This window comes from Dermacentor andersoni, chromosome 6 (genome assembly GCF_023375885.2).
Source record: "Dermacentor andersoni chromosome 6, qqDerAnde1_hic_scaffold, whole genome shotgun sequence".
Lineage (NCBI taxonomy): Eukaryota > Metazoa > Arthropoda > Arachnida > Ixodida > Ixodidae > Dermacentor > Dermacentor andersoni.
In genome coordinates this window covers 70,097,055-70,124,572 of record NC_092819.1, presented here as the reverse complement: position 1 = coordinate 70,124,572, position 27,518 = coordinate 70,097,055, and the positions used below count along the sequence as shown (strand labels likewise).

The 27,518-nt window shown below is 48.5% G+C and overlaps 1 protein-coding gene across 1 annotated transcript; it reads right to left on the bottom strand.

Annotated features, from left to right (window-relative positions):
- Positions 1-2,417: 2,417 nt before the first annotated feature.
- LOC126522363 (neprilysin-1-like) lies at positions 2,418-26,958 on the bottom strand. The gene is made up of 4 exons (XM_055066296.1): positions 26,736-26,958; positions 23,676-25,250; positions 17,453-17,853; positions 2,418-3,284 (listed from the first exon to the last, which is right to left on the bottom strand). The coding sequence occupies exons 1-4, from the start codon at positions 26,956-26,958 to the stop codon at positions 2,982-2,984; spliced, it is 2,502 nt and encodes an 833-aa protein (XP_054922271.1). The 3' UTR covers positions 2,418-2,981.
- Positions 26,959-27,518: the final 560 nt, after the last annotated feature.

The following is a 27,518-nucleotide window of genomic DNA, read 5'->3' as shown; positions in this document are numbered from 1 at the left end:
ACAGTTTGTTCGCAAGTTCGGTTAGTGAATTCCAACCGCATTTCTGCATTTTCAGTATCATAAAAAGCGAACCGCTGCAAAATATATTCAGCATTTTCAATCATTGGTTCACTCCTCATTCCCCTCCCCATGTGTAGGGTAGCAAACTGGACTCAGCCTGGTTAACCTCCCTGCCTTTCCTTCTTTCCTTCTCTATCTCTCTGTTAATTATTCTTCTCAGAGTAACATAAGCAGCAGCAAAGTATTTCCACCTCTCAGTACGGTTCGTATGCGAAGACGGCATATGTCTCATGGTCATAGGTTTTTAATAAAAAATCTCTAATATATAAAAAAAGCACCCTGTAGTTTTATACTGAAAGGCTCCCTCACTGTAGTCACTTCCCAAATATTTATTTGGCGTAGCTTTATCACAATGTTCATAAAAATTACTTATATAGGCCTCCCGAAGCATTATAAGCGTTTTTTTTTTCGAAGCGTGTAGGAAGTTTGCCTGATCTTCTGACGTAACTGAATGTGTCACAATTCGAGGAAACAAAAAGCATTTTACGGGTGATGCGTCAGCAAAGTTGCAAGAGCGGCTAGTAATTACGGGATTTGCGAAAAAATTACTTTAATAAGCGATCGAAAGCATTACACGGCCATTATAGGCAACGTTTCCCGCTGTCTTAATGGAGCTGCACGTCGCACCAAATTCATATTGTATAAATATAGACTCCGTGGTAATAGTGATGTGGGGAGAAAGTATCTGGCCTAATTTTGATTGCTGCGAATAATTACTAATTACTCGCTTGCAGCCTTATTCACAGGTTTCACAAGGAGTGTTTGAGTGTTTTTACTCTCTCCTCGCTAAATTCAACTATATGCATACTCTTTATGTTCACTGAACACAAGAGAGAAAATGTATTTGTGTGATATAAGTTCTGAGTGGGCACATAAATTTGGACGTTCGCTGCAAATTGCGTGTCAAGAGCTCCGGAGCGTAATGCTCTTCATTTACAAACAGTGCATAACTTACCCCGATATTCTGGGAGAAGCATGAGAGTTATCTAGATCACACAGAGTCAAACATTGGCGAACAATACGTGTAAAGTACATAGAAAACTAAATGAGCGTTGATGAATCGCTGCCTTGGTGAATATTACTTCATCAGGTGATGAAAAGCGTTTTACGGTCGTTATCACCTATATTTTCCAGTGTTCCGAGTGAACTATGCCTTACAAAACTCTCATTTGTTATAAATGTCAGGGCTGTTTATAGTAACGTGTAGGAAAAATTACGTTGCTGGCTTCTTTACGAGGAGGACGAGGAATAAACATTTATTGTGCGAAACAGCGAGAAAGTGTTTTTTCTCCAGCGTGGTTCGAGGCTTTCTCAGTCCAGAAATCCGTTGGCTAATTACCCGGCTCGCGCCGGTCCACCAGACTTCGCTGATCCTCCAGGATCTGTGCTGCTAACATTGCCTCCCACGTTTCTACGATGGCTTGTGGCGGTTCTGGATCTTCACAATGATTGTATTTCTCGTGGTGTGGGCGCACCAACACCATGTGTTGGAGTGTGTCCGGCGCATCGCAAAATCGGCATAGCCTTGCGAATTTGGTAGGCTGCATCCGGTGCACAATAATTCTATGCACATTTGTATTCGTTTCGAGTCTGCGGAGGGTAGCAACTTCTTCCTTGCTTAATTTGGATGTGGTAGTTATATTTTTACTGGTTTACAGATATTCGCTAATTTTCATTTTTGCATCATCATGCGTTATGCGACTTACCCGTGAAAACCTGGGTGAACTAAGAGTCACCCGTGACACGCTTGTCTCTTTCTTTTTGTTATTGCACTACTTTGTTAGCAGGCACCAGCCAGCCTTCCAACATGTCCTCCTGCACTTATACTCAATTTGTCTTTTTATATTTCGTGCGAATAGGCGGCCAGTTTTATGGGTTGCCCGGAGTTGAAATTCTTCGAAATAAACTAACAATGGAGTTCCCAGCTGCGTTTTCACACTAATAGCGCGCCTTGATTCAGCGTAGACGCCGTATGGAGCATTTCAGGCATAATTTACCAACCACCCGAATGTCACAAGCTTTGGTCGAGTGGTACAGCTGACGATTATTACAAACGAGCGGGTGACATTTGAAGATTCACTAAAAGGGTTTTGTTCGCTAGGCTGCTGCAGTTTGCCGCCAGCATGCCCAGTCCTATACGCTTTGCTACATTTAGCTATATCCCAAATAATACATATTGAGATGTGGTAATTTTGAAGAAATGACCCATCTGCTGAAAACATGGTGGCGCAATATCGGGCAAGTTGCGACGGTATAGCTTACTACTCCACAGCGCGTCTATTCTGTCGGCGAACGTAAGATGTCACTTATGCACCCGTAAGTCAAGTGAATTGCATGGACTACAGGCAGACACCAGCTTGTGTATATCCAATTAACTATTTATTTCAGCATGTTCATGTGGAAATGTTAAGACTAACTCCTCAAATATAACTACGCCACATAGGAACATGCGCGTAAGTCAAAATTCACATCGAAACAGAAATGACGCGAAACCCCTTAGCACCGTACACAAAAATCGTATGCCCAGAAGCTTTACCACCGTTTTGCCCCCAGCTTTAGTGGATAAACTTCGCAGCGTGGCATAGTGGCTTGGAAATCCCGCCTGCGACCCCCAGCAAAGCTATTAACTCGAAGCATCCTAAGATAGTCTATACATTTTTGTGAGTTACGCACAAATCGTAATGATCCACAAATCCAGCACAAGTCACCACATTAGCGAAAAGTGTGAAAAGGTACACCTCCTCTGTCAGCACCGCGATCTTTTGGCGCCTGTGTGTAAACAAGTAAGCTTGTAATCCATGGTTCATCATGAAAGAATGACAGCGCCCACACAGTCATGCGAAAGCCTTTCAATGCACCAAGAGAGGCGGTTGTCTGAAAATAAATACGAAAGAAATGCACTAGCGATCCCGACAGAGCATTTAACCATTGGCCGGCGCGCGAATCATCCACGTGTCGGGTGTAACAACAGCGCATGTGCGTCCCAGGCTCATGCGGCCCATGTTTGTGTCGGCTGAGCAATTGAAGAGCGGCGCAAACTCCACGAGGTGGCGCAGCGGTAGATTCACGCGGTACTCCGCGGGCAGCCAATGGCCCTGGTGTTCCTTGTAGACGAGGTCGCTGTTCTCGCAGTTGTCGAGAGCGTAGTACACGAAGAACAATGCCTCGGCAGAGAGCCCGGGCAGCCGCTGGTAACGGAAGTCCACGTTCCACGCTCGTCGGACCTGCACATCCACATGACAACACCGAGTGAAATAATGGTTAACCGGCTAATTTTCATTGCAAAACATCTCTCTGAGTGGTACCGAAAAAACAGCCCAGTGTTTTACAACGTTATCGAATCTATGGTCCATATCACTGCGCCACTGGCTCTGCTTTAAGCAAATGCACTCCATCTCATTGCATGCCTTCAGGTGCTTCCATTGCATGCTCCCGCTCCATTGGCCCTATACAGGGTCAACATACAGTCATTTGCCCTCAGCGTTGATGCAGTCTAAAGGAAATTGACCTGGCAGGACCGCATACGACCTGACAAGGGCTGTTGGACTTACGGGTGCATACGGTTGATGGAACTAAAGGTAGGTTAGGACATGACCACAGACGAAAGCTGGCAGCACAATGTTGGAGAAACTTGTGCCTACAATAACCTTTATTTAGACGATTCCGTTTATCTTGCAGACCAAATTGATACAGTGCCAAGTATGCAGATGCAAAAGAAACCAACACAGGATTTCGTATTGTCGAATGCGCCCTTCCAAGGTTGTCCGTCGCGCACAGCTCACCCAAACCAAACTACTATAGTCATACGACCTGCAGTATGCGCTCTTCACCGGCCAAGATCAAAGCTCTTAAAGGTACGATACAAGCAACGTAGCAGTCTTACGAACTTATTTAGTCTATCTGGGCCGCTCAAGCTGACGCGGGTAAGTGCTGTAACGTGCTGTTGTGGCCGATTGGCTAGAAGCTACAAATGACAGTCGAATATAACGCGTGCTTTTACCTTTGTGGCACGCTCTTCTTTCTCATCCCAAAGTAAATTGAGCAGTCTTACTGCATAATTGTATTGTACGCGCGCTGCTGTAACACTAAAGCTCTTCTGCGAACTTCTACTTAATGTCTGACAGGCTGTGTTTCTTTTTGGGCTAAATAGCCTGCCTTGTCACACTCTTCATGACAATCTATTGGGTGGTAGCAGATAGAAGTGTGGTGTACGTAGGTCGTAACCATCACGTTTGTCATTCTTGCGTCTTGAGCACTTCTATATTACCTTTTTCTACTTTGAGCTTTCATTCGCTCATAGTGCTGCGAATGATTATTTTTCCAGTCGCTTTTCAGGCTATAATTCTCCATGCGAGGTGACACTACAAGAAAACGTGACAACGTGTCTAATTATCAAAACTTGCTTGTGTTGGATAATTCGCTGTCATCTTCCGTACTGTTATCGCACCCTTCTATTGTATGGCTCATAGCTTCAATTTAGCACTTGGTAGAAACGACGTAGTGTCTGTGTCCACGGTTTTGCTCTTACTGCAGCTTCCTTGAGCGAACGTATGCGTAGGACGGACGACAGTTTTGTTTATGATACAAAGCGGGACGTCAATACGATGGCATATGAAAAAAATGGCGAAAAAAAGTCACATATACCATCGTTGACACGAAAATATAGGGCTGCTCAAACAAGCGTCATGCTTAGAAATATAAAACACCTCAAGAACTGAGCGAATACACTTCGCGTGAGTCCTCCTGCAGCCAATCGTCCTGAAGGAATACTCTTCTCTGTGGGTAACAACTTTTGAACGGACCTGTTGAGTTATACCCCAGTCACATGGGCATATGAAAGGTCATTTGAAGTTAAGCAGTGTAGAGCTTTCACAAGAACATGAATTCAAATTATATGCGTCAGTGCTACACGGTCCCCAGATGGTCTCCACTGAAGCTTTTAACAGGAACGACAACATATTCTAAAACGCAAAAGTGACGAGGTACGAAAAATGGTATCGATGCGCAGAAATATGCCTAGGACACATCGATGCGTAGAAGCCGATAACCTGTTCCCACATGGCAAACCATGTTGCGTCGATGTTGATGCCGGCGACAGGTCATGCCGGCGCTGTTGTACCGGCGCGTTCATGAATCAGATTGCGGGTGTTACGAAAGTGGCGAGTGCCTAAAAAGTTTTATAGTGGTGTAAAACGTGTTTTACCGGGTATAAATTCAACGTCGGTGTTTCCATAGAACATTTCTTCTGTCGCACGCCCTCTAGGGTCATAAGCGTTCTCTCGAGATTTCAAGGGACAAACGCAGACACCATCAACTAAATGCTCCCTTCGACTAGGCCTCCTTTGATGCACCCGTGTAACAGTGCCAGTCCTCCCTTGAAATAAAGGATCTTGGGATCAAAGGACTTTGAAAGTTCCCGTGTGACGGGGGTATTAGTTTATACCTCTCGATTCTAACGAACTACAATGATCCATGCTGCCATGAAGCGTCGCGTAACAGGTCTGCATGGTGTCGTCATAAAGTGCCCTGCAGTCCAATAACAGAATGTGACGAGACGCCCACCTTTCATTTCTCCGAATTGTTAACGTACGTTCAGTATAAAAAGAACCTATAGTGTAGCAGTCCATATCACCGCACATAATAAATGCATGGTTCTCAGACACCTACAATATTTCCCTATTTTTAAATTGCCATTTGTTTAACCATTCACAGAAGATGCGCACGTATACGGTGTATAGAAATGTACAGATAGGTTCACATATCTTTAGAGAGGCCTTCGCTTACGTCGAGTGCATAGGCTCGAGGAATGCGCGCACGCACGCATGCACGCACGCATTTATATACCATATATGACCACAGTGACGCGTACCACTGGAGACACGTCTTTTATGGTAAAAAAGTGTGCAGCACAGCGCTCATAAAGACGCCACTGCGTTTTTCTTTTGCATGCGGAGAGGCAGTAACAGGCCACAAGCCATGGGAAGACGAGACGTCAAATAAAAGCGATAGGAGACGACAGCCATCGTCTCATAACTGGCTGGAGATGCAGTGTAAGAAATCCACACTAACATCAGTCTTGGGGAAAATGACGTCCCTCATGACTTTCAGTCGCTTTGTGCAATGTTCTATCTTTTCCTCCTCTCACTTAAAGTCTTAATGGGCGCTTGCGGTTTCGGCGCAATAATTTTCTTCCCGCCAGCGACCGTGTTACGGTGCTTCCCGCCTGCGGCGGAGTAGTCGAGTCAATAATGACGGCGTGGAAAAGCCGGCCACAATGGTCTGCTATGGCAAAGTGAACAATGTGAAGCACGCACGGTGTCAAGCGCCGTATCAACAAGATCATCATTTGCGTCGCTTGGATTATGCCGTCTTTAGTGCTCTGCCAATGTCACACTGTTCGACCACCTGATTCAGTGCGTTTCGACGAAGCTATATACATATGTGTGCCATTAGCGGTGGGAGTGCATATTATACATAGATGGCACTGAAGGACTGAACGAAACTTCACATCAAGGCCGCCGTGTTTGCTGCATTCGTCTAACTACAATTTTTCGTTCATTTATATGTGACTGACACATTTACGTCCAGCCACGGTGCATGGGTCCGCATTTCCACGGGCTTCGGCTCTGCCCCACTGATAGTTACGGCTTCACATGTTTTAATTCCTCAGAAGAAAGTGGAAAAACACTGATCAAGAAATGATTCAGGCATGGAAACACTCTCTCCAATGCTATTTCCTGCATGCACAGAAGAAATATTCAAGCTTCTAGACTGGAAAGGACGACGAGTGACGTTCAACGGCGAATATATACACGATGTTCTGCTTGCAGATCACACTATCCTTTTGAGTAACGCTGGGAACACGTTGCAGCAAATGATTGAGGACCTGAACCGAGAAAGTGTGAGGATAGGGCTGAAAAATAATATGCAGAACACAATGGTAATGTTCAGTATTGTAACGAACAATTAAGGGAGTCCAGACACAACTATTTATTGTGGGCTAAGTTGTGCCCTGGGGGTAAATAAAAAGGACTGCCGCGTTCTGAAGAGGAGATCAAGAATGCCTTCTTCTTCTCTCTCGAGCGTCGCTTCACCTCTTCTTCCTCTTGTAGACGCTGACAACGGCAATCTACGATGCAAGTGCGTGCGGCGAAAACACGTGCCATCATTTCGTCTTCTTTTTCTCCAATACGCCGTTGTCCTCTTGAGGGGTGCATGAACCTGCGCGCGTTGTTTAAATATGTTTCTGCCTTGTGTCATTATCCCCCCTCCAAAACGCATCGTCCCGATGCGTACAGCGACTAAATTGTTCACAAGCTGTTGTTCATACTAAAGTGGTGTATGGCACAGAATAGATGTTTGGTCGAACATTCACTGCCTGTCATAATATGGCTTCAGTCTGACCACATGTACAGTTTCCGTGCGACGCCGGCATCGTGATGAGCTCACTTGTCCTTCTGGCGTAACTTCATAGTTCAGGGGACTGATGCGGCGAAGTACTCGGTAAGGGCCGAAATAACGGCGCAAGAGCTTTTCGGACAGGCCGCGCGTCCGCACGGGAGTCCACACCCATACTCTGTCGCCTGGGGCATACTCGACTTCCCTTCGCCGCAGGTTGTATCGGTCCGCGTCGATGCGCTGCCTTTGTTGAATGCGATGTCGCGCCAGCTGACGTGCTTCTTCGGCCCTCTCTGTAAAGTCGCTGGTGTCAGGGTTCTGTTCTGTACTGTCGCTGACAGGGAGCATTGCATCCAAGGGTGTGGTAACTGTTCGACCAAAAACAAGCTGGAATGGCGTTACCTGAGTGGTCTCTTGCAATGCAGTATTGTAGGCGAATGTTGCATAGGGCAGTATCTTGTCCCATGTACGGTGCTCTAAGTCTACGTAAATTGACAACATATCGGTCAGCGTCCTGTTCAATCGCTCGGTTAGCCCATTTGTTTGAGGGTGATAGGCAGTTGTTTTCCTGTGGCTGGTATGAGTCAGTTTCATAATGGATTGCGTCAAATCGGCTGTGAACGAAGTTCCTCGGTCCGTGATAATAATTGCAGGGGCACCGTGTCGTAATACTATCTTGGTCACAAAGAATTCAGCCACTTCGACAGCCGTTGCACTGATGAGAGAGGATGTCTCGGCATATCGGGTTAGGTAATCCGTGGCTACTACAATCCATCGTTTCCCCGATGACGATGTCGGAAAGGGACCGAGCAAGTCCATTCCTACTTGTTCGAACGGGGCTCCTGGGGGTTCTATTGGTTGAAGGAGGCCTGCGGGTTTTAATGGAGGCGTTTTGCGTCTTTGGCAATCCCGACATGTTCGTACATAATGCTGTACTGAAGTCAATAGCTTTGGCCAGTAGTACTTAGCATGAATTCGGGCGAACGTTCTGCTCACTCCGAGGTGTCCTGCTGATGGGTCATCGTGACAGGCTTCCAAGATTTCGGATCGCAAAGCTGAAGGAACGACGAGTAGAAATTTCTCTGTGCTGTGCTCAAAATTTCTTTTGTACAGGACACCATTTCTCATCACATACGATGACAAGCCCCGGCAGAAAACTCGCGGAACATGGACGGGGTGTCCCTCGAGGTGCCTGATGAGTAGGAGCAACTCAGCGTCAGACTGTTGGTGTTCGGCCATCTCAGATGTGGTCACGGCTCCAAGAAACGGAAAGTCGTGTCCATCTTTCACAGGAGCAGATTCGACCGGCGCACGTGATAAACAATCAGCGTCACTGTGCTTTCGACCTGACTTGTACACGACCGTTATGTCGTATTCCTGCAGCCTCAGACTCCATCTAGCAAGTCGTCCAGAAGGATCTTTCAGGTTTGCAAGCCAGCACAGTGAGTGATGGTCGCTGATTGCTCGGAACGGTCTACCGTATAAGTATGGCCGGAATTTTCCTATGGCCCATATTACAGCGAGGCATTCTTTTTCGGTGGCTGAATAGTTGATTTCAGCCCTCGAAAGAGTGCGGCTGGCGTATGCAATCACTCTTTCCTCTCCATTTTGCCATTGAACGAGGACGGCACCGAGTCCTAAATTGCTGGCGTCTGTGTGGATGTCTGTTTCCGCTTCCTCATCAAAGTGCGCAAGGACCGGGTGGTTTTGAAGTCGCCGTCGTAGCTCATTGAATGCATCTTCTTGTTCACTTTGCCAGACGAAAGGCATATCTTCTTTCGTTAATCGCGTTAATGGCTCGGCAATCTTTGAAAAATTTTTGACGAAACGCCTGTAGTAGGCACAAAGTCCTAGGAATCGCCTAACGGCCTTTTTATCAGTTGGTCTAGGAAACTTTTCTACTGCTGCGGTCTTCTCAGGGTCAGGACGGATGCCTTCGGAGCTAATCACATGGCCGAGGAAAAGGAGCTCATGGAAGCCGAAGTGACATTTTTGTGGCTTTATCGTCAGCCCTGCTGAACTAATAGTTTTGAGCACAGTCCTTAGTCGTTCCACATGCTGAGCAAAGGTGGTAGAAAAAATCACGACGTCGTCAAGATAAACCAGACAGGACTGCCACTTTAACCCGGAGAGCACAGTGTCCATCATCCGCTGAAAGGTGGCAGGTGCGGAACAGAGGCCGAACGGAAGTACCTTGAATTCGTATAGTCCATCAGGTGTGACGAATGCTGTCTTCTCACGATCTCGTTCGTCCACTTCTATTTGCCAGTATCCGCTTTTGAGGTCGAGAGAGGAAAAGAATTTCGCATCACGTAGTCTATCGAGGGTGTCATCGATCCTCGGAAGGGGATAGACATCCCGCTTTGTGACGACGTTTAGCTTCCGATAATCAACGCAGAAGCGCAAGGTCTGATCTTTTTTCTTTACCAACACCACAGGCGAAGCCCACGGGCTGGTCGATGGCTGAATTACGTCGTCTCTAAGCATTTCTTCGACTTGTTTGTTGATGATCTCTCTCTCCTTCGGTGACACTCGGTAGGGATGCTGGCAAATAGGCCTCACAGCTTCGTCGACAATGATACGGTGTTTGGCGATGGATGTTCTCTGGACTTTCGATGTCGTTGAGAAACACGAGGCGAATTCTCGTACAAGGTTCTCTATTTGCTGCTTCTGGCTCGGTGATAGTGCTGCTTCGATGTTGACAGATGCGAGTATGGAGTCTACGTTGTCAGAAGCCAGTAGTGCAGCATCGGAAGGGCTCAAATCCGTAATCTGTTCATAAGCATTAAGGCGGGCAATGACAGTTCCCTTCGCAACATGCTGGACTTCATTTCCAAAATTAGTCAGGAAGACATTCGAGCACCCGTCACGCAGCTGAACCAGACCCCTTGCCATACAGATCCCTTTTTCCAGTAAGAGCCCAGTGTTACTGTCTGCTATTCCTTCATAGTCGCTGAATACGGTGCTTCTTACGGCGACAGCTATGCTGGATCTTGGGGGTATTGTGACGTCGTCGTCTATAATCTGAAGAGCGTCAAATTGTTCTTCACACTCGAATGTCGCGATGGCGTGCTTCGTGGAGAACGACACACAGGATTCCTGCAAGTTGATAACTGCACCATTCGCCTGCAAAAAGTCCATTCCAATAATTAAATCCCTTGAACATTCTGACAGGACAATGAAACTGGCGACGTATGTAAAGCCGCGTATTCCGATTCTAGAAGTGCACCTGCCCACCGGGTTGATAAGGTGTCCTCCGGCGGTTCGAATTTGCGGTCCTCTCCAAGGAGTCAGCACTTTTTTCAGTCTTCCGGCAAGCAGTTTACTCATAACGGAATGGTCTGCGCCTGTGTCTACTAAAGCAGTAATTTCGCAGCCGTCTATAAACACACATAAATCTGAAGCAACGTCACTTTTTCCGCAACTGCTCTCGCGTCCGTCGTTCAGCGCTGGAGGCTCTGTTCTTGCGTCGACAGCGGCCTCACCTCCACAGGTCGCCGGTATTAGTTTTCCCGACGTGGGCTTTGGGGGCGTCGCCTTGGAGAGCTTGAGGATGGACGCGGGCTCGGTGATCGATACCTCAGCGGCACTGTTGACCGAGGTTGATGTTGCTGTGAAGTCTGCGGGCTTTGGCGCGTTGACAAATACTCCTGGATCTCGAAAGGGCGTTCACCGTTTCTTGGGCAAGGAGCATTTACGGAAAACCCCCGAAGTCCCGCTCTGCGGTATTCGCACATCCTGTAGAGATGACCAGCTTCGCCGCAGTGGTAGCACAGTGGGATTCTGTCAGGAGTGCGCCATATGTCGGCCTTCCGGAATCTCGTCTCCGGCGGAGACGGCAAGAACCGAGGTTCGGGTACATGCGCAGCTGCCGCGATGAAAGTACGTCCTGGAGATCCTCTGAGTACCTCGGCGTACGATACCGTCGGCCGTACCGGTGACGACGCTTGCGGCTGTGCTGGCGGGTGCTGTTCGCGGACTGCGTGTCTCACTTCTTCGCGAACCACTTCTGCTAACGAAGAGACCGCTGTGGGGCCGTTGTTCAGCTGTTGCCTCTGGAGCTCTTCTCGAACCACAGATCTTATGAGTTCTCGTAAGACCTCGACGCTGTTCCCGAACATTGCCGACATCATATCCATGGAGGCGACGTTCATCTCGCGGTTGTAGAGTCTCGCACGCTGTTGAAGAGTCCTTTCCATAGTTGTCGCCTCGGAGCGGAATTCGGTGACGGTGCGTGGAGGGCTCCGAACCAAACCGGCAAAAAGCTCCTGCTTCACACCGCGCATCAGGTGCCGAAGCTTCTTGTCCTCGCTCATGCTCGGATCGGCCCGGCGGAATAAGCGGGACATATCTTCGATATACATTGCCACGCTTTCGTTGTTTCGTTGGCTTCTTGCTTGCAAAGCGGCTTCAGCTTTTTCCCGGCGGTCTGTGCTCGGATACGTGGCCAACAGCTCCCGTCGGAAGTCATCCCACGACCGGAGGACAGCTTCGTGGTTTTCAAACCACGTTCGCGCACAATCTTGCAACGCGAAGTAAACGTTGCGGAGCTTCCGGTTTTCGTCCCATCCATTGTAGTCAGCGACGCGCTCAAAGCCTTCCAACCAGTCCTCGGCGTCTTCGAAGGTATCGCCGTGAAAAGGCTCCGGCGTCCGCGGCTGATCGACGACGATGCGGGTTGAGGCTGTCTGGGATGTCATTTCAGGATTGTCCGCTGCTGCTATTATAGTTTGCTCCGGCAAAAGAGGAAACTCAGGCGGCTCACCACGTAGGCGACGGCTCGTGCGCTGGTGGACAGGCGTGAACTCGTTGGGTCTGAGATGGCGTGGTTCCGGGCTGCTTTCTCCAACTCGAATTGGGCTGGAAGTCATTACCCCGCACCTCCACCAGAATTGTAACGAACAATTAAGGGAGTCCAGACACAACTATTTATTGTGGGCTAAGTTGTGCCCTGGGGGTAAATAAAAAGGACTGCCGCGTTCTGAAGAGGAGATCAAGAATGCCTTCTTCTTCTCTCTCGAGCGTCGCTTCACCTCTTCTTCCTCTTGTAGACGCTGACAACGGCAATCTACGATGCAAGTGCGTGCGGCGAAAACACGTGCCATCATTTCGTCTTCTTTTTCTCCAATACGCCGTTGTCCTCTTGAGGGGTGCATGAACCTGCGCGCGTTGTTTAAATATGTTTCTGCCTTGTGTCAGTATTCTGTCGAGCGAATTCATCATTGGCAGTCAGCCTCTACAGTCTGTGCAGGAGTGTATTTATCTAAGGTATTTATTTACAGGAGACCCTGATAATGAGAAGAAAATTACAGAACAAAAATGAGACTGATTGCATATGGCAGGCACTACGAAATCATGACCGGCAGCTTACCGCTGTCATTAAATAATAAATTATTACTATGCTCCCGAATGCGAAGTTTGAGCGCAGCTCTATCGTGTTTCATTTCGCGATATATTGCCTGGCACGGACAATCTGTCTGGTGCAGCACATTGCAAACTAACTGAAGTGCGGTGCAACTGCCTCGCTAATCGGGAGATCGCGAGAGGCAGCGCGTGGATGATACGTAGGCACGATTCACAGCAGCCGCCGCAGACGCACCTCCGCTCCCCCCCCCCCCCCCATGCCACACTTTGTTCCATATATGGTGTCGCACTCGCCGCATGGCATCGGTCAACAAAAAACGGCATGCTACTTTGGCCGGATCTCGCAGGGGTCGTCGCTGCAGAACCCGTCTTGCGCGCCACGGCGCTTTTCTTCTGATGCTTTCGCCATACCCTCCTCCTCCGCTTTCCTCCTCACGCTCTCTTCGTTACACCGTATTCTTTGCTCCGCGTTCGCTCTTTCATCGTTCGATGTGCTCGTTCCTTCAGTTACGCCTAGGGACTACGCCGAGGAACGCCGCTGAGAGACGCCGACGCTGAAGCTCGCCGCAGAAACGGGTGCCTAAGAGCTGCGTTCTAAGCAGTGGAGCTGGGCGGGCCACGCGATTCGTAGGACAGATAATTGGTTGTCTGTTAAATTTACAGAGTAGCTGCTAAGGGAAAGGAAGGGTTGTGGAGGATGGTAGAAAATTAGGTGGTGTCAGGAAATTGGGATATTTTTGGGCACATTTTGGAATCAGCTAGCACAGGTAGGGATAACTGGAAATCCCTGGAAGAGCATTTCGTCCTGCAGTGAGCATAAAAATAGTGCGGTGAGATTTCAAAAATTTGTCCCGAATTTTAACAGGTTGTTGGTCTTGAAGTGCAGTTCGCTTCGTATTGAGAGGCCGTATTCGAATATTTACAGAACGGCGTCTACTGCGGCTTGAATACACCACCCTCACATTTACATATCTCGTAAGATATGTGAGGGCACGGCGCCTCACAAAGTGGGTAGCTGTAGCAACATCGACGAGTTGAGCCGATTTGACCTTATACCAGCTAGAACGTTCAACTGTTATGTGTTTTGCATGCGGTGCTGCGCAGTATGCTGACTTGCACTTGAACGTGTGTTCTTATGAGGCTGGCAAATTTACGAAAACGTTGGCGTTGATCATTGTGGTATTATAGCGAAGCTCCATATGGCTATCCGTTTCGTCCGTCCTTCCGCCTGTCGCGTCTACGCCGAAATCTCCTCCGGCACAACCCCATGCGCATGCGCGAAAAAAGAGAAAGAGAGGCACGCGATTGGCTGCGCCAGTAGTGACGTCGTTCGTGCGCGTAGCAGTTTCTCTCTGGCTCCGAAACGGGCAGGCCACACGTCATACGTACTCCTGAGGAGCAGGCAGCTTTCGATTAGCAACACCGCGGCAGAACCGGGAACGAGCTCGTCCACGACGTGCCGATGCTGCAGCCCGGACACAAGAGCAGGCTCGTGTAGCCGAGCGCAAGCAGTAACTGCGTACCGAGGATTCGTCAGCCTACCAAGCCATGTTTTAATGAACCGTCGGGATTCACCCAGTGATAAACACTGGGGCCGCACTTTTCAGCTTCGCTGGTTAATTATTTACACAGAGCTCTTGGGCGGTGATTTTGCTGACTGATTACCCTTTACTTCAAAGATGTGCCACTTGGAGCTCCAGGCTCTGGCGTCACCAACTTATGGTTTATACCGGTCTCCTAATTTGAAGTGTAGGCGCCTTTGTTCATTTTGACTCTGTCGTAGTGCACAAACGTAATCGTAACCTTCAGCGCAATCTCTCGACATGGTGCCGAGCATCGTCTTGTTTTATCAGCTGAATAAAAACCAAGGAGATGCAATGAATGCTCATGTGACGCCAAAGTGTGACAGGCAGCGGAACGTGCATGAATGTTGCGTAGCGGTTATGTGTGAAATGTGGCACCGCCTGTGGCCAAGGTATTTTTTTCTGCATTTGCTTTTTTATGGCAGCTTTCATAGCTCTTCCTGCCCTCGACAGGGATCCTGTACTGAAGGGAGCGCGCCTTTTTGAGCACCTTAGACCATACTGGCTGTCGGGGGAGCAGATAATACGCCTATGCGCGGTATTAGAACCACACCAGCAACCATGTGCAGCGAGACCACATGCCATCCCTATGAATGTGCCAGTGCTGATGGCCTTTCCTTAAGGTCACACGAACTATTTATTATGAAGCTTTTTTTTTTCCTTTTTCCTCATTAGTATCGAAACAAAGGCAATGAGCCGCGCTGTAGTCTGACGGTGATGGTGGTGTTGCTACAGCTGGGGTTAGCCTAGCAGACCTGGCCGGCAATTGCTCTGTCTCGGCATCTCTTGCTGCGCCAAATATTCCACCTTGTGTCTACCTGTCCCGTCTCTCGTAAAATTGTAAGAACAAGGCGTGACACTGCCGTTCTTTTGTTGGCGGTGCGGTGAACGGGCGAGCGCTTATCGACGCTGTAGGAGGCGCCCGGAAAAGCAAGCTGTTCAAAGAGGGGTGCGCGGTATTCTTCCATGAGAATATTGCCTCATCTACAGACGCATGATGTGCGATCATTCCATCAGTTCATTGCGCTTTTTTTTCTTTCTCTGTCTTTCAATCCGAGCTTGGCATTCATACTACGACGTTAGTTGAGTGTGCTGCCTCTTCGCTTCCACCCTTTTATGAGCGCAAGAACTTTTGGCTAAGAAGTTGCGTATGAACAGCGCAGCTTAGTAAATGCTGCCTCTGATCAAATTCAAGGAAAATAGATTGTTACCCAGGTATTTAGAAATTTCTATGGGAAAACCTTCTATTCACACAAAAATGAGAGAACCCGGAAGCTAGCGAGCAAATACTAGTCTAATTGCGTGGACGCGCGTGCCACTGCAAGGCAAAGCTTTGAGCGTATAGAGATTCGAAAACCAAATACTGGAGTTATGCTTTAGAAAAAACAGCGGTGGAACCGTATTTTGCAGCTCGGAAAGGAATGAAAGGTAAAAAGCGTCTCCAATAGTTCACAGGGCAGTTCGCTACTGCTCGCAGCCAGATCAGGATATCTAAGAACATGGTGTTATGAGACAAAGCGCGCCGATGACACGTATACATGTGTCGAATGGAAAATAGCAGCGAAGTAGGGCATATTTGTCTACCACTTTGCTGCATCTATTCATAGGTGAATGAGGACCCAGTAACCCTGCCCGAGGCCTTGGCGTTTAAGGACAATTGAGGAAACGTGTACTAATAGGCGGTGGAAGAGAGTATAGGCGGCTGGAATACTGGTGGTGCATAGCAGGGTACACACAGAATAAAAATACAATACTCTTTAACGCAGCACCTTTACTCCAATCTCCATGGCTTCTTTACACGAAGAAGGAATATCAAGAGCCAATTATAAAGTCAGGCGGAATGTAAAAATAACTTTCTTGGTGCCCTTCACCACCAATCTATTTGAAAGGGGATGTTTATATATTCACCCATGCACACATACATACATACATCCATACATCAGTCCGTCCATCCACACAGTTTGTCGAATTAATGATTCTGCAGTGGATCGCACTAAACTAGAACGCGCAATAACGCTTTCACGAATGTTTCTCCACATTGAAGATTATACGCGCTGTGCTATATAGCCGGCATTTCTCTGGCTAGTCCTCCGACCAGGCAAGCGCCAATGCATGCTTCTATTCGCGTGCAGTCAGGTGTATTTTGGCCCGTTATTAAAAAGGAGTAATCCTCCTTGGAAAAACAAGCTGGCGTTCCTGACGGAACTTTCTCAAATGCATTAGGTCACTACGCCTTGCCTTGCTTCTTCTAATATACATCTAAAAACAGATGGGTTGTTGTATGCAACCGCTATGACTGTTGGAATTTTGCTGCACTTAAATTACGGCGACTACAACGAGATTTTTTTTTACTCACGGCTTCAAAAATACTTTTTAAATGTGTGAAAATTCCGAAACAAAGCAAAACTACATGAAGTAGCAAGTTTAGAAGTTACAAACACGTAACGCCATAGCCAGAACAGCTATCAAAATTTTATGCACCTAATACAGAACCTAATCATTAAGTCCATATACGGCATTTCTTGAGTTATACTTTGGAAAGCTCACATATAGTGGAAGCAACTGTCCCGTGCAAATTTTCAACTGTCGCGTAGCTTGATTACTGAGAGGGCGAATTCAGAGGCACTCAACAAGCGCAGTTTAGAGACTACCATGTCTGCCTATGTAATTAAGTCAACAGAGCAATTCCACGAAGTGACACGTGGCAGACAAGTGAAAGGCTGCGTAAACGCTACCTAAACCTTTATCGAGTGCCCTCATTGAGGAGCGAAGAGGGCGAAACAACCACCACGATAGCTCATTGGTTCTGGTGTTGCGCCGCTCAGGACGAGGTCACTAGTTCGATCCCAGTCGCAAAGAGTGCATTCTGATTCAGGCGAAATTTTGCCCCACTCGCGCGGCCTTAAACTAGCACACATTGAAAGACCCCAGTTGGTCAGAATTTCCCCTGAGTGCCTCACTGCAGTGCGCCTTCTAATCACAGTGCAGTTTCGGCATTCGAAACCCTACAATTTAACTTTCAAGAGATCCAAAAAGCGTTCCGTCACCTGCCACAGCTCTTGAAAGGCTCGAAAGGCCAACTGCAGCGCCGCCGTTTGCTGCAGGACCGCTCCGCGCGACGTCGCGGGGTCAGGGGCCACGGGACCTCGGAGGGCGGCGGGAAGCTCGCGCAAGTCCCACTCGAAGCACTGCAACAGCACCTCGAGCCTGCGCCGGGACGCCTCGTCTGGGTGGAAGTGGCCCCCCCGCTCGTCCGGGAACAGGGCTTCCAGCAGGGCGCGGTAGAAGCGCACCGCGTAGCGCGCCAGCTGCAGCGAGAAGCCCGTGCTGTTGCCCGGCACGGAAGTGTTGAACAGGGCCGGCGGCACCAGCACGCGGCCCAGCGACCGGTCGTACCTGGCGCGCACCGAAGACGGCCGCATGGGGGCGTCGCTGCTGGCGGTGCCACCTGCGAAAGTTATGCGTGCCAGAGCAACGTTTTATATAGGTGCCTGTGTAGGTGCGAAGTGAACGATTCTCGGAGTCTCTTTTAAAACGGAGTCGTCCTCCGCCAGTGCCGATAAGCCGTTTAAGTTTGCTTTCAACCACGTCCTCTCCCTACCTCTACGATCCGACGCACTTGGGACCAAACCGTCGACCTTTCAAAAACTTCGTTGATGCAGCAATATAAATTGTATGCGAAGAAATCTTATCGTCGAGCGTTTTAACATTGATTAATGCATTCATCGCTTAGGAAGGGCGAGTTCCTTCGAAACAATGTGTAAATAAGACTGAGGAATGGTGCCCCGCAGAAAAGCTATATCTTCGTGATCACTGTATCTTAGTCCGGACCATCCAAAGCACGAGATTTAGGACGAATAAAGATTATGAATAACGCTAAGCGAAATATCTCAGCAAGCGCAGTTTAGAGACTAGGATGTTTGCGTAATCAAATGCGGTGATAACATTAAAGGGACACTAACAGCAAATAATAAGTCGGCGTTTGCTGTTCAAATACCATTCCGGAAACCTTGCGACGCTTGTCTCGTGCCAAGAAAAGACTTAGTTTACGAGAAAATAGCGTCTGAAGGGTCCGAATACCTTTTTCGTAATTCAAATATCCCGCCACCCAAACGGGGGAGGGATGACGTTGCATATGCCATCGCCACCCTTTTCTTCTGTCGGTGAGTAAACACATTTGGAGGACGCTTAAGCTTCGCCTTTAAGAGTGGAACGCGATAGCATTCAAATATCCCTCACTGCTCCTCGCGCTTCCCGGCAACTGGAGCGTACGTAACCGTAATGTTTACCGGGAAACGCTGCCGCGAACGCCATGCACGAAGGCGGGCTTCTTGCGTCTCTTGCGTAGGCGGCGATGCGGCGGAGACGAGCGCCAGCTGGAAATATTGCAAGGAACCGGGCACGCACCTCCGTGGTCCGTGGCCCCCAAGAAACCCATCGCGCCTGCGCGCGCCAAATGGCGGACGCTGCGGCCAGTCTGCGAACGCTGTGGCCGGTTTGTGTGTGTGAAGGGGTTTCAGTTTTCGCGTAACAGAATTGTGTTTTCTCTTATGACCAAATTAAAATCCGAGGGCTATCATGTCCTCAGGTTGTGTGCAAGTCGTGGTTTACACGACTGCAAGTCGTGGTTTACAATTTTTTAGGGTATTTTAGCTTAATAAATCCAATTAGTTCAGTCAATTCCTTGCGTCACATTGAAGGCCTGGGTATATGTTGTGTGAAAATGTTTGCGTCGTGACGACGTCTGTCGCCAGATGCCGACGCCAGGTTTTGTGCAGTACGGGCTCCTCAACGCTATCGCCTTAATTCAAACGGCGCCTGGCAGACGGCGGTACCGAGCCAAGGATTCGCCGCCGTAGCTGCTTTTTGCTCAAGCGGCTTAGTCCGTTCGGGCATCCGCGACGTCACATGGAAGTTGATCTCTCTGCTACTTGCAGTTTGTGCGTGCCATAAAGAAACTGCTGAAACGCTCAAGCGTGGACTGCGCGGTGTCGAGCAAAAACGAGACCTTTCGACCGCCCGCGTCGTTGTCAAGCGTAATTTGTTGAAGCAAATAAGTTGTTGCTGTTGTTAACTACCAAGAGCGCCAGTGAATTTGTATGTTACATAGAAAGAAAATTATACGAGAAGAGAGGGGATTAACCGAGGGTCCCGATTTTTATTAGTCATATCATGAGAAGCCAACAAACACTGACACCAAGGACAACATAGGGGAAATTACTTGTGTTTAATAAATGAAATAAAGAAACGATAAATTAATGGAAATTAAAGTGGATTAAAAAACAACTTGCCGCAGGTGGGAACCGAACCCACAACCTTCGCATGGTTGTGGGTTCAGTTCCCACCTGCGGCAAGTTGTTTTTTCATCCACTTTAATTTCCATTAATTTATCGTTTCTTTATTTCATTTATTAAACACAAGTAATTTCCCCTATGTTGTCCTTGGTGTCAGTGTTTGTTGGCTTCTCATGATATGACTAAAGAAAGTTATGTATCATGTATTCTTGACACATCACCCTACCTCTAATGACCCCAAGAACGGGGTTGACAGTATCAAATAAATAAAAATAAACAATTTCAATGCGTTTCTTTTTCTAAATATGCAATAGAACTGAACAAGTATCATTTTATTTTCTCTTATAATACAAGGATGTTTTTTGCAACGAGTGGTTGAGTACTATTGACAAAATTTAACTGAGGAGTGCCTTTGTCATCAGGCACGTACTTGGATGTCCCGGGGGAGTCTGTAATCATGTCCTGCATTTACCTCAATTTCTCGGTTATTAAAGCTCTGTTCGCGATAACATCGACGCCTTATATATTCTCGAGCACTAATCTACCACTTAAGCTTGATTTATTGTTTGCCTTTAGTGTCCCTTTAAAGAAGTTACTGAGGCCCCGAATAAATTGCCAACAAAACATGGAATGTTAACGTTAGAAAACTCTGAAATAGCTAGATGAGAAATTAACGGTCAATGACCGATAGGCAGCCACTATAGGGAGAGTTGCATGTTTATTAGTGTCATAATGCTTAGCTTCCTGGGCAACTACCACGAATATAAACATATTGAAATTCGCGTGTCACAAGAAAGCACCGGATAGTTCAACACATTGAAAATATTCTGTGCATATCTCACAACGGTTACTCAATTCCGACACGTAACGTTATCGCCTCTTAAAACATTAATAACTATAGAGTTTCTTGTCCGTACTATTTCTTGTCCTGCTCCAATTGTAAGTTGATACAAATTGAATAAATCAAGCTGCCAACGTGTGCACACGAAACGCGTCTCCGTAATAATGTAGGTTGCAAAGGAATGAACTTTTCCTGCCTAGTATATAAATTTTAATGTACAACTTGTAGATTACCACCTGTACACGGCATCACCAATGTTTTTCGCTCAAACAAAAAAAGAGTACCAGTTAACCCCGAAAGGCGCAGCGTTGATCGCGATAACTTTACTAAGTAGGGTTAGTGTTTTCATCAGCTACATAAACAGTTGTAAACATTTGCTACTAGCACGGTGTCACGCACCCTCAGGCAAACATGAACCATCTCACTCAATGACCGCGGGCACTAGCTGTGGGAACGCCGGCGTGAAAAGTGGCAGCGGCAGCAAGCGGATTCCGCCCTTCACCCAGGCTATCGCTTCAACGCAAGCTAGGCGCCTGAGAACGTGGAACACGCGAAGCCTGAAGTATATCGGGACGGCCGCGCTGAGGCGCACCATCTGCAGCCGCGGCCGGCGTAGAAGCGGAGACGTGCGCTACCCTGCTTCTTTCCCCCCCCCTCTTTACGAGTGCGAGAAGGCGTCACCACACAAGCCATCATTCTCCTTGGCTCATTCTCGTATCCTTTCCTTCGCACGTACAGCATCGCACTTGGTTTTGACACGGGACATCCCGCAGATGGCTACGATGTCGGCGGGAATTGGCCTGGAGTGTCCGTGTAATTGCTATCGAAATAAAATATTTTGTAGCCGAATGCAACCAAATTACCTTTGTCACGATACTACGAATATTGCCACAAGTATTCTTATTTTTTTGTTTACACGTCTACCTAAATACTCTTAAACGCACGAAATCTGCATTTAGCTGCAGTGGACAAATTATACGGAAAGTTGTCGCGTTCTCTTTATTTTGTGTGTGTGTGTGTGTAATTATTTGTAAGTGCGTTCTATTGTCATTTGGAAGTTGTATTCTCTGCTGCCTCTTGCAATGAGCATGTGCACTTTTTGAAATTCCAAATTCCAAAGCATTGAGCATTGTGAGCTTATGTTTCTCCTTATCTTTATAGTTTCTTTGGCTGGCTTTCTGTATACATTCCATTGATGTTCTTGTACTTAAAGCGCACTTAAAATGGCGAAAATTAGTATACAGGCTGTTTTTTGGACAATACAGAGTTTTATAAGAAGGCTGTAAGCGAAGGGAACGTGGCGTTTTTGCAGAGGATTTCCAAGACCAGATCCGTCAATCAATCAATCAACCAACTGTTTATTTTTGCATTTTCACGCAGGTCAAAATACAGGTAGTGCACACAAAAAGCTGCTCTGAGGCAAGAATGCCCATCAGATGATGGACATACTTTGTCGCTAATAACGTGAGCTTCAGTGGAGTAATGAAAATTTATTAATTACTATTTTAGTGCCTTAGGGTCACTTGTTTAAATGGCCAATTCGGAGGCAGTCACAGTTTAATGCACCCTCATTTCCTTGGGCGTTGAAAGTAGCACTTGTGTCGAGATATTTATCATCGAATTTCAACGGTAAATGTAGGCTATATAAGAACGGAGTAGCGCGGGGGCACCGAAATGGCGGCCCCGCCATCATATCACGCGGAAACGCCCCGTGACGACCAAGCGTGAAGATGCTTCAAACTGACCCTTTCGTCCCGACCGCCCGCTTTGCCTTGCAAGCAAGCGCGGCTGTGTGTCGGGTCGGGATTCGCCCGTAGCACGCTATCATGCAAACTTCGCCCAACACTTCTTTACGGGGCGCCCCCATCTGACGCGCAGCGAGACGCGCTCAGTCTCGACATTGCCTCGCTTGAGCTTTGAAATTTAATTGCGAATAGCTCGAATTAGTTGCGATTTTCAATATTTTCAGAAGGCGGGCGTGAACGAAAATTTCACTATCTCCAAATCTTCCAGTTAGAAAACTGCCCCCAACGCACTAATAGAGAGGTGAATTAATGAATTTTTGGCAAGTAGTCTCTGAATCTCATGTTAATAGCGGCAATGTATTGGCACCTTGCCGGAAAGCTCGTCTGCAAAAACACTACTTTCACGGTGTTCATTAATTTACAAAAAAAAATCAGCACGGTCTAAAACCACGCTCTGTACATTCTTATGTTATGTGTATAGGAATGTGACACTTCTCTATCGGGCATTTACGCTTGAACCTACGCTACCTTAAACTCATTCTTCCTTATCGTCTTATGCCATAAGGGTGTGTCAATTCCTAATGGCATAAAGAAGCATGACATTTATTCTTGTTTAGGGAAGGCTTTCTTACTAGTTTTTTTTTTCTTTCGTTGACGGGACATAAACACTGTCGGGACATTAAGAGTGATTAAGCCTAAACAAAGTGCCTTAATATAGCTTTTCGCCCAGGCACATCTTAAAGAAGTTGTCATTCCTCGCCAGAAAAAAAAACTGAATTGAACTGAAACTTTAATTAGAAAAAGAGTCATGGCGCTTCTGCCTTATCAGGAGCATATCGCGGCAGGTGAAGAAAAATGGGTTACAGGTCCCCATGGTACAGTCTTAATTACTTCATCGATAATCCTTAAGAAAAACGTTTAACCATACCATTCTTCATGAGCTACGCTACAAGGTCCTAGCTCGGGGTTAATCAAGTTTCTTAAAAATCGCACAGTGAACAAGTAAGCGAATAAGGATTGACCTAATAATAAATGAGAACCACTCTGTACCAAATATTGTGCAAGACCGAGAAGAAGATATATTGAGGTTGAGAACAAAACACAGCTGCGATGACCTTATGTGCCGAGCCGATAACTGACCCATAGGAGTAGAATAATAGGCGTGAAGGTAAAAAAAAAAATAATGCGGCAGAAAAATGGTGTGACGACGGACGTAACGCCACACAGGAGCAAAAAAAAATATCCGGTAGAGGCTCTTCAGCATCAGTTTCGAGCTAATTAAGATGGTGACAATTCTGTTTTAAGTTTTAAGGCCATCTGTCTTATAGACCAACAGCTAACGCCTAGCTATTGCTATTGCCACGCGCCGTGATAACATAGTTGCACCTACCGGCAACGGCGTGCCTCCACCTGGCATGCTGCTGCGCCCGGGATACGGCTCGATAGAACTCCACGGGACTGTCCGTGCGCCAGGACACCAGCGAAGGCGCGCAGGAGTCGTTGCCGCCCGTGCTAGCCACGGGACCCAATTGCGAGGCTCGCCGGCGCTTGATTCGGTAACGGTTCACGAGGACCTGCTCGTCGCTGATCCATACAAGGTGGCCCACGTTGCGCGCGAACACGTCCTCCAGTTGCGACAACTTCTCTGGCACGCGCGCACCGTATTCGGCGTCCCTGAAGAAGTCTGACGACAGCTTGTCGAAGCACGCCGGCAGAATGTATTCCACGGCCATTGCGCACAATGCCGACGAATTAGACACATCGGGAACCGTACGACCGCGCATGCTCTTGGCAAACAGCTGCCTTAGATGCACGTGCCGTTCTGGCAAGAACGCCGACAGGTGAACCAAGGCCAAGAAGCCCATGTAGTTAAAGATTGCGCGGGGCGTCAACTCCCGCGTTAACGAGGCCAAGTAGTCACGGAGGTATCTCGGTGGCCTCAGTATGACCGAGGTGGTGGGTTCGAACCTGGCGACCCCGTCGAAAGCCGTGGTTAAGAAATGTATCACATCTGCGTCCAGCTCGGACAGTTTCACAGCGGCGGCCGAGGGTTCAGAGAATTTCGTTCCCCCGAGGTCGACTACACTGGGACGCGCGGAACTTGATCCCAGCCGTATGAAAGCGTTTGTAGTTTCTTCGAGAATGTCGGCCTTGGGGGCTTGCGTAAACTCCGAGGCTAAGTCGCGCAATGCGGCCCGAAACAGCGCTATCACGGGCGGTCGCGAGGCGCCGCTACAAAAGAATATGTGAGTCGGCTTTCGCAGCTCAACGATCGCGTTGTCAGAGTATTGGGAAGCAGCGGCTAAAACCGCATCCAGAATGGAGCTCAGACCCAGGTCTCGAAAGAGCTCGCCGGCGAAGTTCCAAACGTCTTTCATCGTTCCATTGACGTCGCGAGGCCATTGGCGTACCGTCCACGTCTTGAAGAGTGCCTTGACGTCATTGGCCGCCTCGTCGGCCTTGTCGCGATCTACGCACGCCTCGTATACGCCAGCCGCAATACCGACCTCCTTCGCGTTGCTGAATGCGAGTAATGACGTCAGCTCCTCATCGAGCCTGTCCTGGATAATGGTGTCACTGGAAACAGCGGCGCCGGTGCCAGTGGAACTGTACAGCGGGTGCGCCAGAGGCCAGGCTCCGCAAACGTACTCGTAAAAATTCTCGCAAGCGCTTTTGCCACTGGCGCTCACCAAGGCCTTCACATAATCGCCTTCCCGGTCGCAAAACTGCGAAGAGCAGTAGATGATGCCCGGCGCCGTAGATGTCACTGGTGAAATTTGAGTCGTCGGTAGCAATGGAATGGAAGTCGTCAGCGAGTAGATAAGGGCCAACAGCAGCATCAGACTACCGCCAACGAGACCTACGGCGCATCCAAGCAAAGGCCATGACGGTCCTCCGTCGACGAACGTCGGTGCCGCGCGAGACTCCCTGGACTCTTGTCGGTTCACACGGACTCGCTTGATTTCTGCGTTTTGTTCTGGGGATTCAGTATTTACCAACGCATCTTGGTTATGCCCGCCAACACAATCTAGCTTCTCCTCGACAGTCGTTTGAATAGCGCGTTCTTGCGATTTATTCTCCTCGTGGACTGCTTTTTCTTCCGCTTTGCCTGCAGTGCCACAGGTGCCCACTTTTTCTAGGCAGGTGGACGGCGTGTTGCTGCCAGATTGCGGAAGCTGCATTGCATGGGGTCCTAATAACTCATAAGACTTTCTGGTGAAGGTGCAGGTCGAATTTTCTCGGCAAGGTGCAGTAGGAGTGGCCGCTTGCTCCAGCATCGATACGAGATTTGAGTCCACTGCGACATCAGTATCGTTTGTGCGCTTCACTACTACATCTGCAACAGACTCAAGAGCACCTGGTGAAGCGGGACAGCGCGGCACTTCGTCCACTGCGATAAGTACGGGACGGCATGAAAGCCCGTATGGAGAAATTATTGCTGTGTACGTTTCCCTCACATCAATGGGCGTCATTACTGTTGGTGGTTTGTAAGCAAGGTTTGTCGACGACTGAGGCTTTGTAGCCTGAGGGCTGTCGCTAGCTTCAACATGTCCGAAATTGGGTTCTAATTTGCCTGCTACTGGCTTCGACTGATCCAACTGCCTTTCTTTGTCCAGTGAGTCGGTCTTTAGGTCTTGACGGGTGAAGACCTTCAGCGCAACCTTCAGCGCGGCGTCCGAACGGGTTATCTTTGATTGCTCTCTTCTAGCAATCTTAATTTTACCTTTCTTTGATGCAGTTGTAACGTTATGGGATTGTACAGCCATGCTGATCTTCCCCTTCGCTTTCCTCACGATTGATGCAACAAGTGGCTGCCGCCCAAGAGCCGTTTTAGCAGACGCCGATTGACTTTCTTCGCGAAGCGCTTCTATTGGCCTGCTCAAAATTTCGAGATTGTCAGTGCTGCTTTGTTGCAATTTAATATCTCGGTCCTGTGTCAGTGGCTGCTCAAAATTCATACCTCTGGCGAGATGTCCGCCTTCACCACATTTTGCTACGTTTCTTGCTGTCAGTGGTGACTTATCCGGTGCGCCTTCTCCCTCACCGTGAAGCGGCTCATTTCTCATGGCTTTGCGCCTAAGCAGACCCCAGGGTCCGGTTGAGAAAGGCACTTTCGAAGCAGTCACCACTGACCACTTGATCTCAGCATACTGAGTTACTGGCTGCGTTGGATGGATGTTTGGCGGGCCTCGCATTGGTGGCGGCCGGAAACGTGGAAAGGGTTGTCGCGGTGTTGGCTGCTCCGGACCACCGCGAAAAGGGCCTCTCCAGATACCAGGTGGACACCCGGGAGGCATTATAGGGAAACGGCCGTGAAGGAGCGGCGGGCCTCGCATACGCTCCGGGCGGTGCAGAAATCTCGGTGCCACAGGTGAAGGTGCCGCGGCACTTGGCGCAGCGGCCGATGGGCTCAGCCCGCGCCATTGCATAGGTGCGCCGGGTAACACACCTGCAGTGCCAACGGGTGCCACAGATGAGTCACCTCCGGGAGGTTTTTCTTCAGCGCCGGAAGGAGGGGGATCTTCGAGGACAGGAAACACCCCTCCCATTTCGTGAGCAGTATGTTCCTCCGGTGGCAAAGCCACAATGCCTTGCTCAGTTTGAGGAGCATGATTAGGCTTACTGTTGACGGCAGCTTCCTCTTCTGTCACCTGGGGTAGCTCAGTTTCCATGACGGAAGGCTGAGCATGGATGGAGCCTGCGCTTGCGGTTTTCTGCGCCGTTTCGTGTACCACGAGAGGTAATACAGTTTCAATGGGTGAAACTGTCGCTCCTGTCTGCTCCTGTACCTTGTGCACGATATCAGCACCGGCTCGGTTTGAGCCCTCTACTTCCAAGACAACTCCTGGAAGCACAGGAGCTGCAGTCTTGGGCCCTGCAAGCAGGGTATCAGAGGAAGTGGGGCGAATTCTTATCTGTAGGGTCGGTGTCACGATGGTGTGCTGGTTTTCCTGACAGTCGCCAAGGCGTTGTGCTTGCACATGAGCTGCCGTACTGGGCCCTGCAGTCGTGGTGCCGGAAGAAGTGGGGCGAATTGTTATCTGTAGGGCCGATGTGACGAAGGTGTGCTGATTTCCGTGACAGGCGCCAACGCGTTGTGTTTGAAGTGGTTGCAATGCAGTGCGTTCCTGCTCACACAGCTGATGCAAGATTTCCACACCGCTTACTCTATGGTGGTCGGGAACGACTGCTAGCGGTACAGGAACTTTTGCTTTGATCCCTGTAATGGCGG

What these genes read in the sequence shown, in the direction of transcription:
- LOC126522363 (XM_055066296.1), bottom strand. Translation starts at nt 26,958, where the DNA reads ATGGAAACTGAGCTACCCCAGGTGACAGAAGAGGAAGCTGCCGTCAAC. An exon ending in GGCACCCGTTGGCACTGCAG is followed by an intron (nt 25,251 to 26,735) that starts GTGTGTTACCCG and finishes AACAAAACGCAG; the next exon opens with AAATCAAGCGAGTCCGTGTG. An exon ending in CCTTTCAAGAGCTGTGGCAG is followed by an intron (nt 3,285 to 17,452) that starts GTGACGGAACGC and finishes GTGGATGTGCAG; the next exon opens with GTCCGACGAGCGTGGAACGT.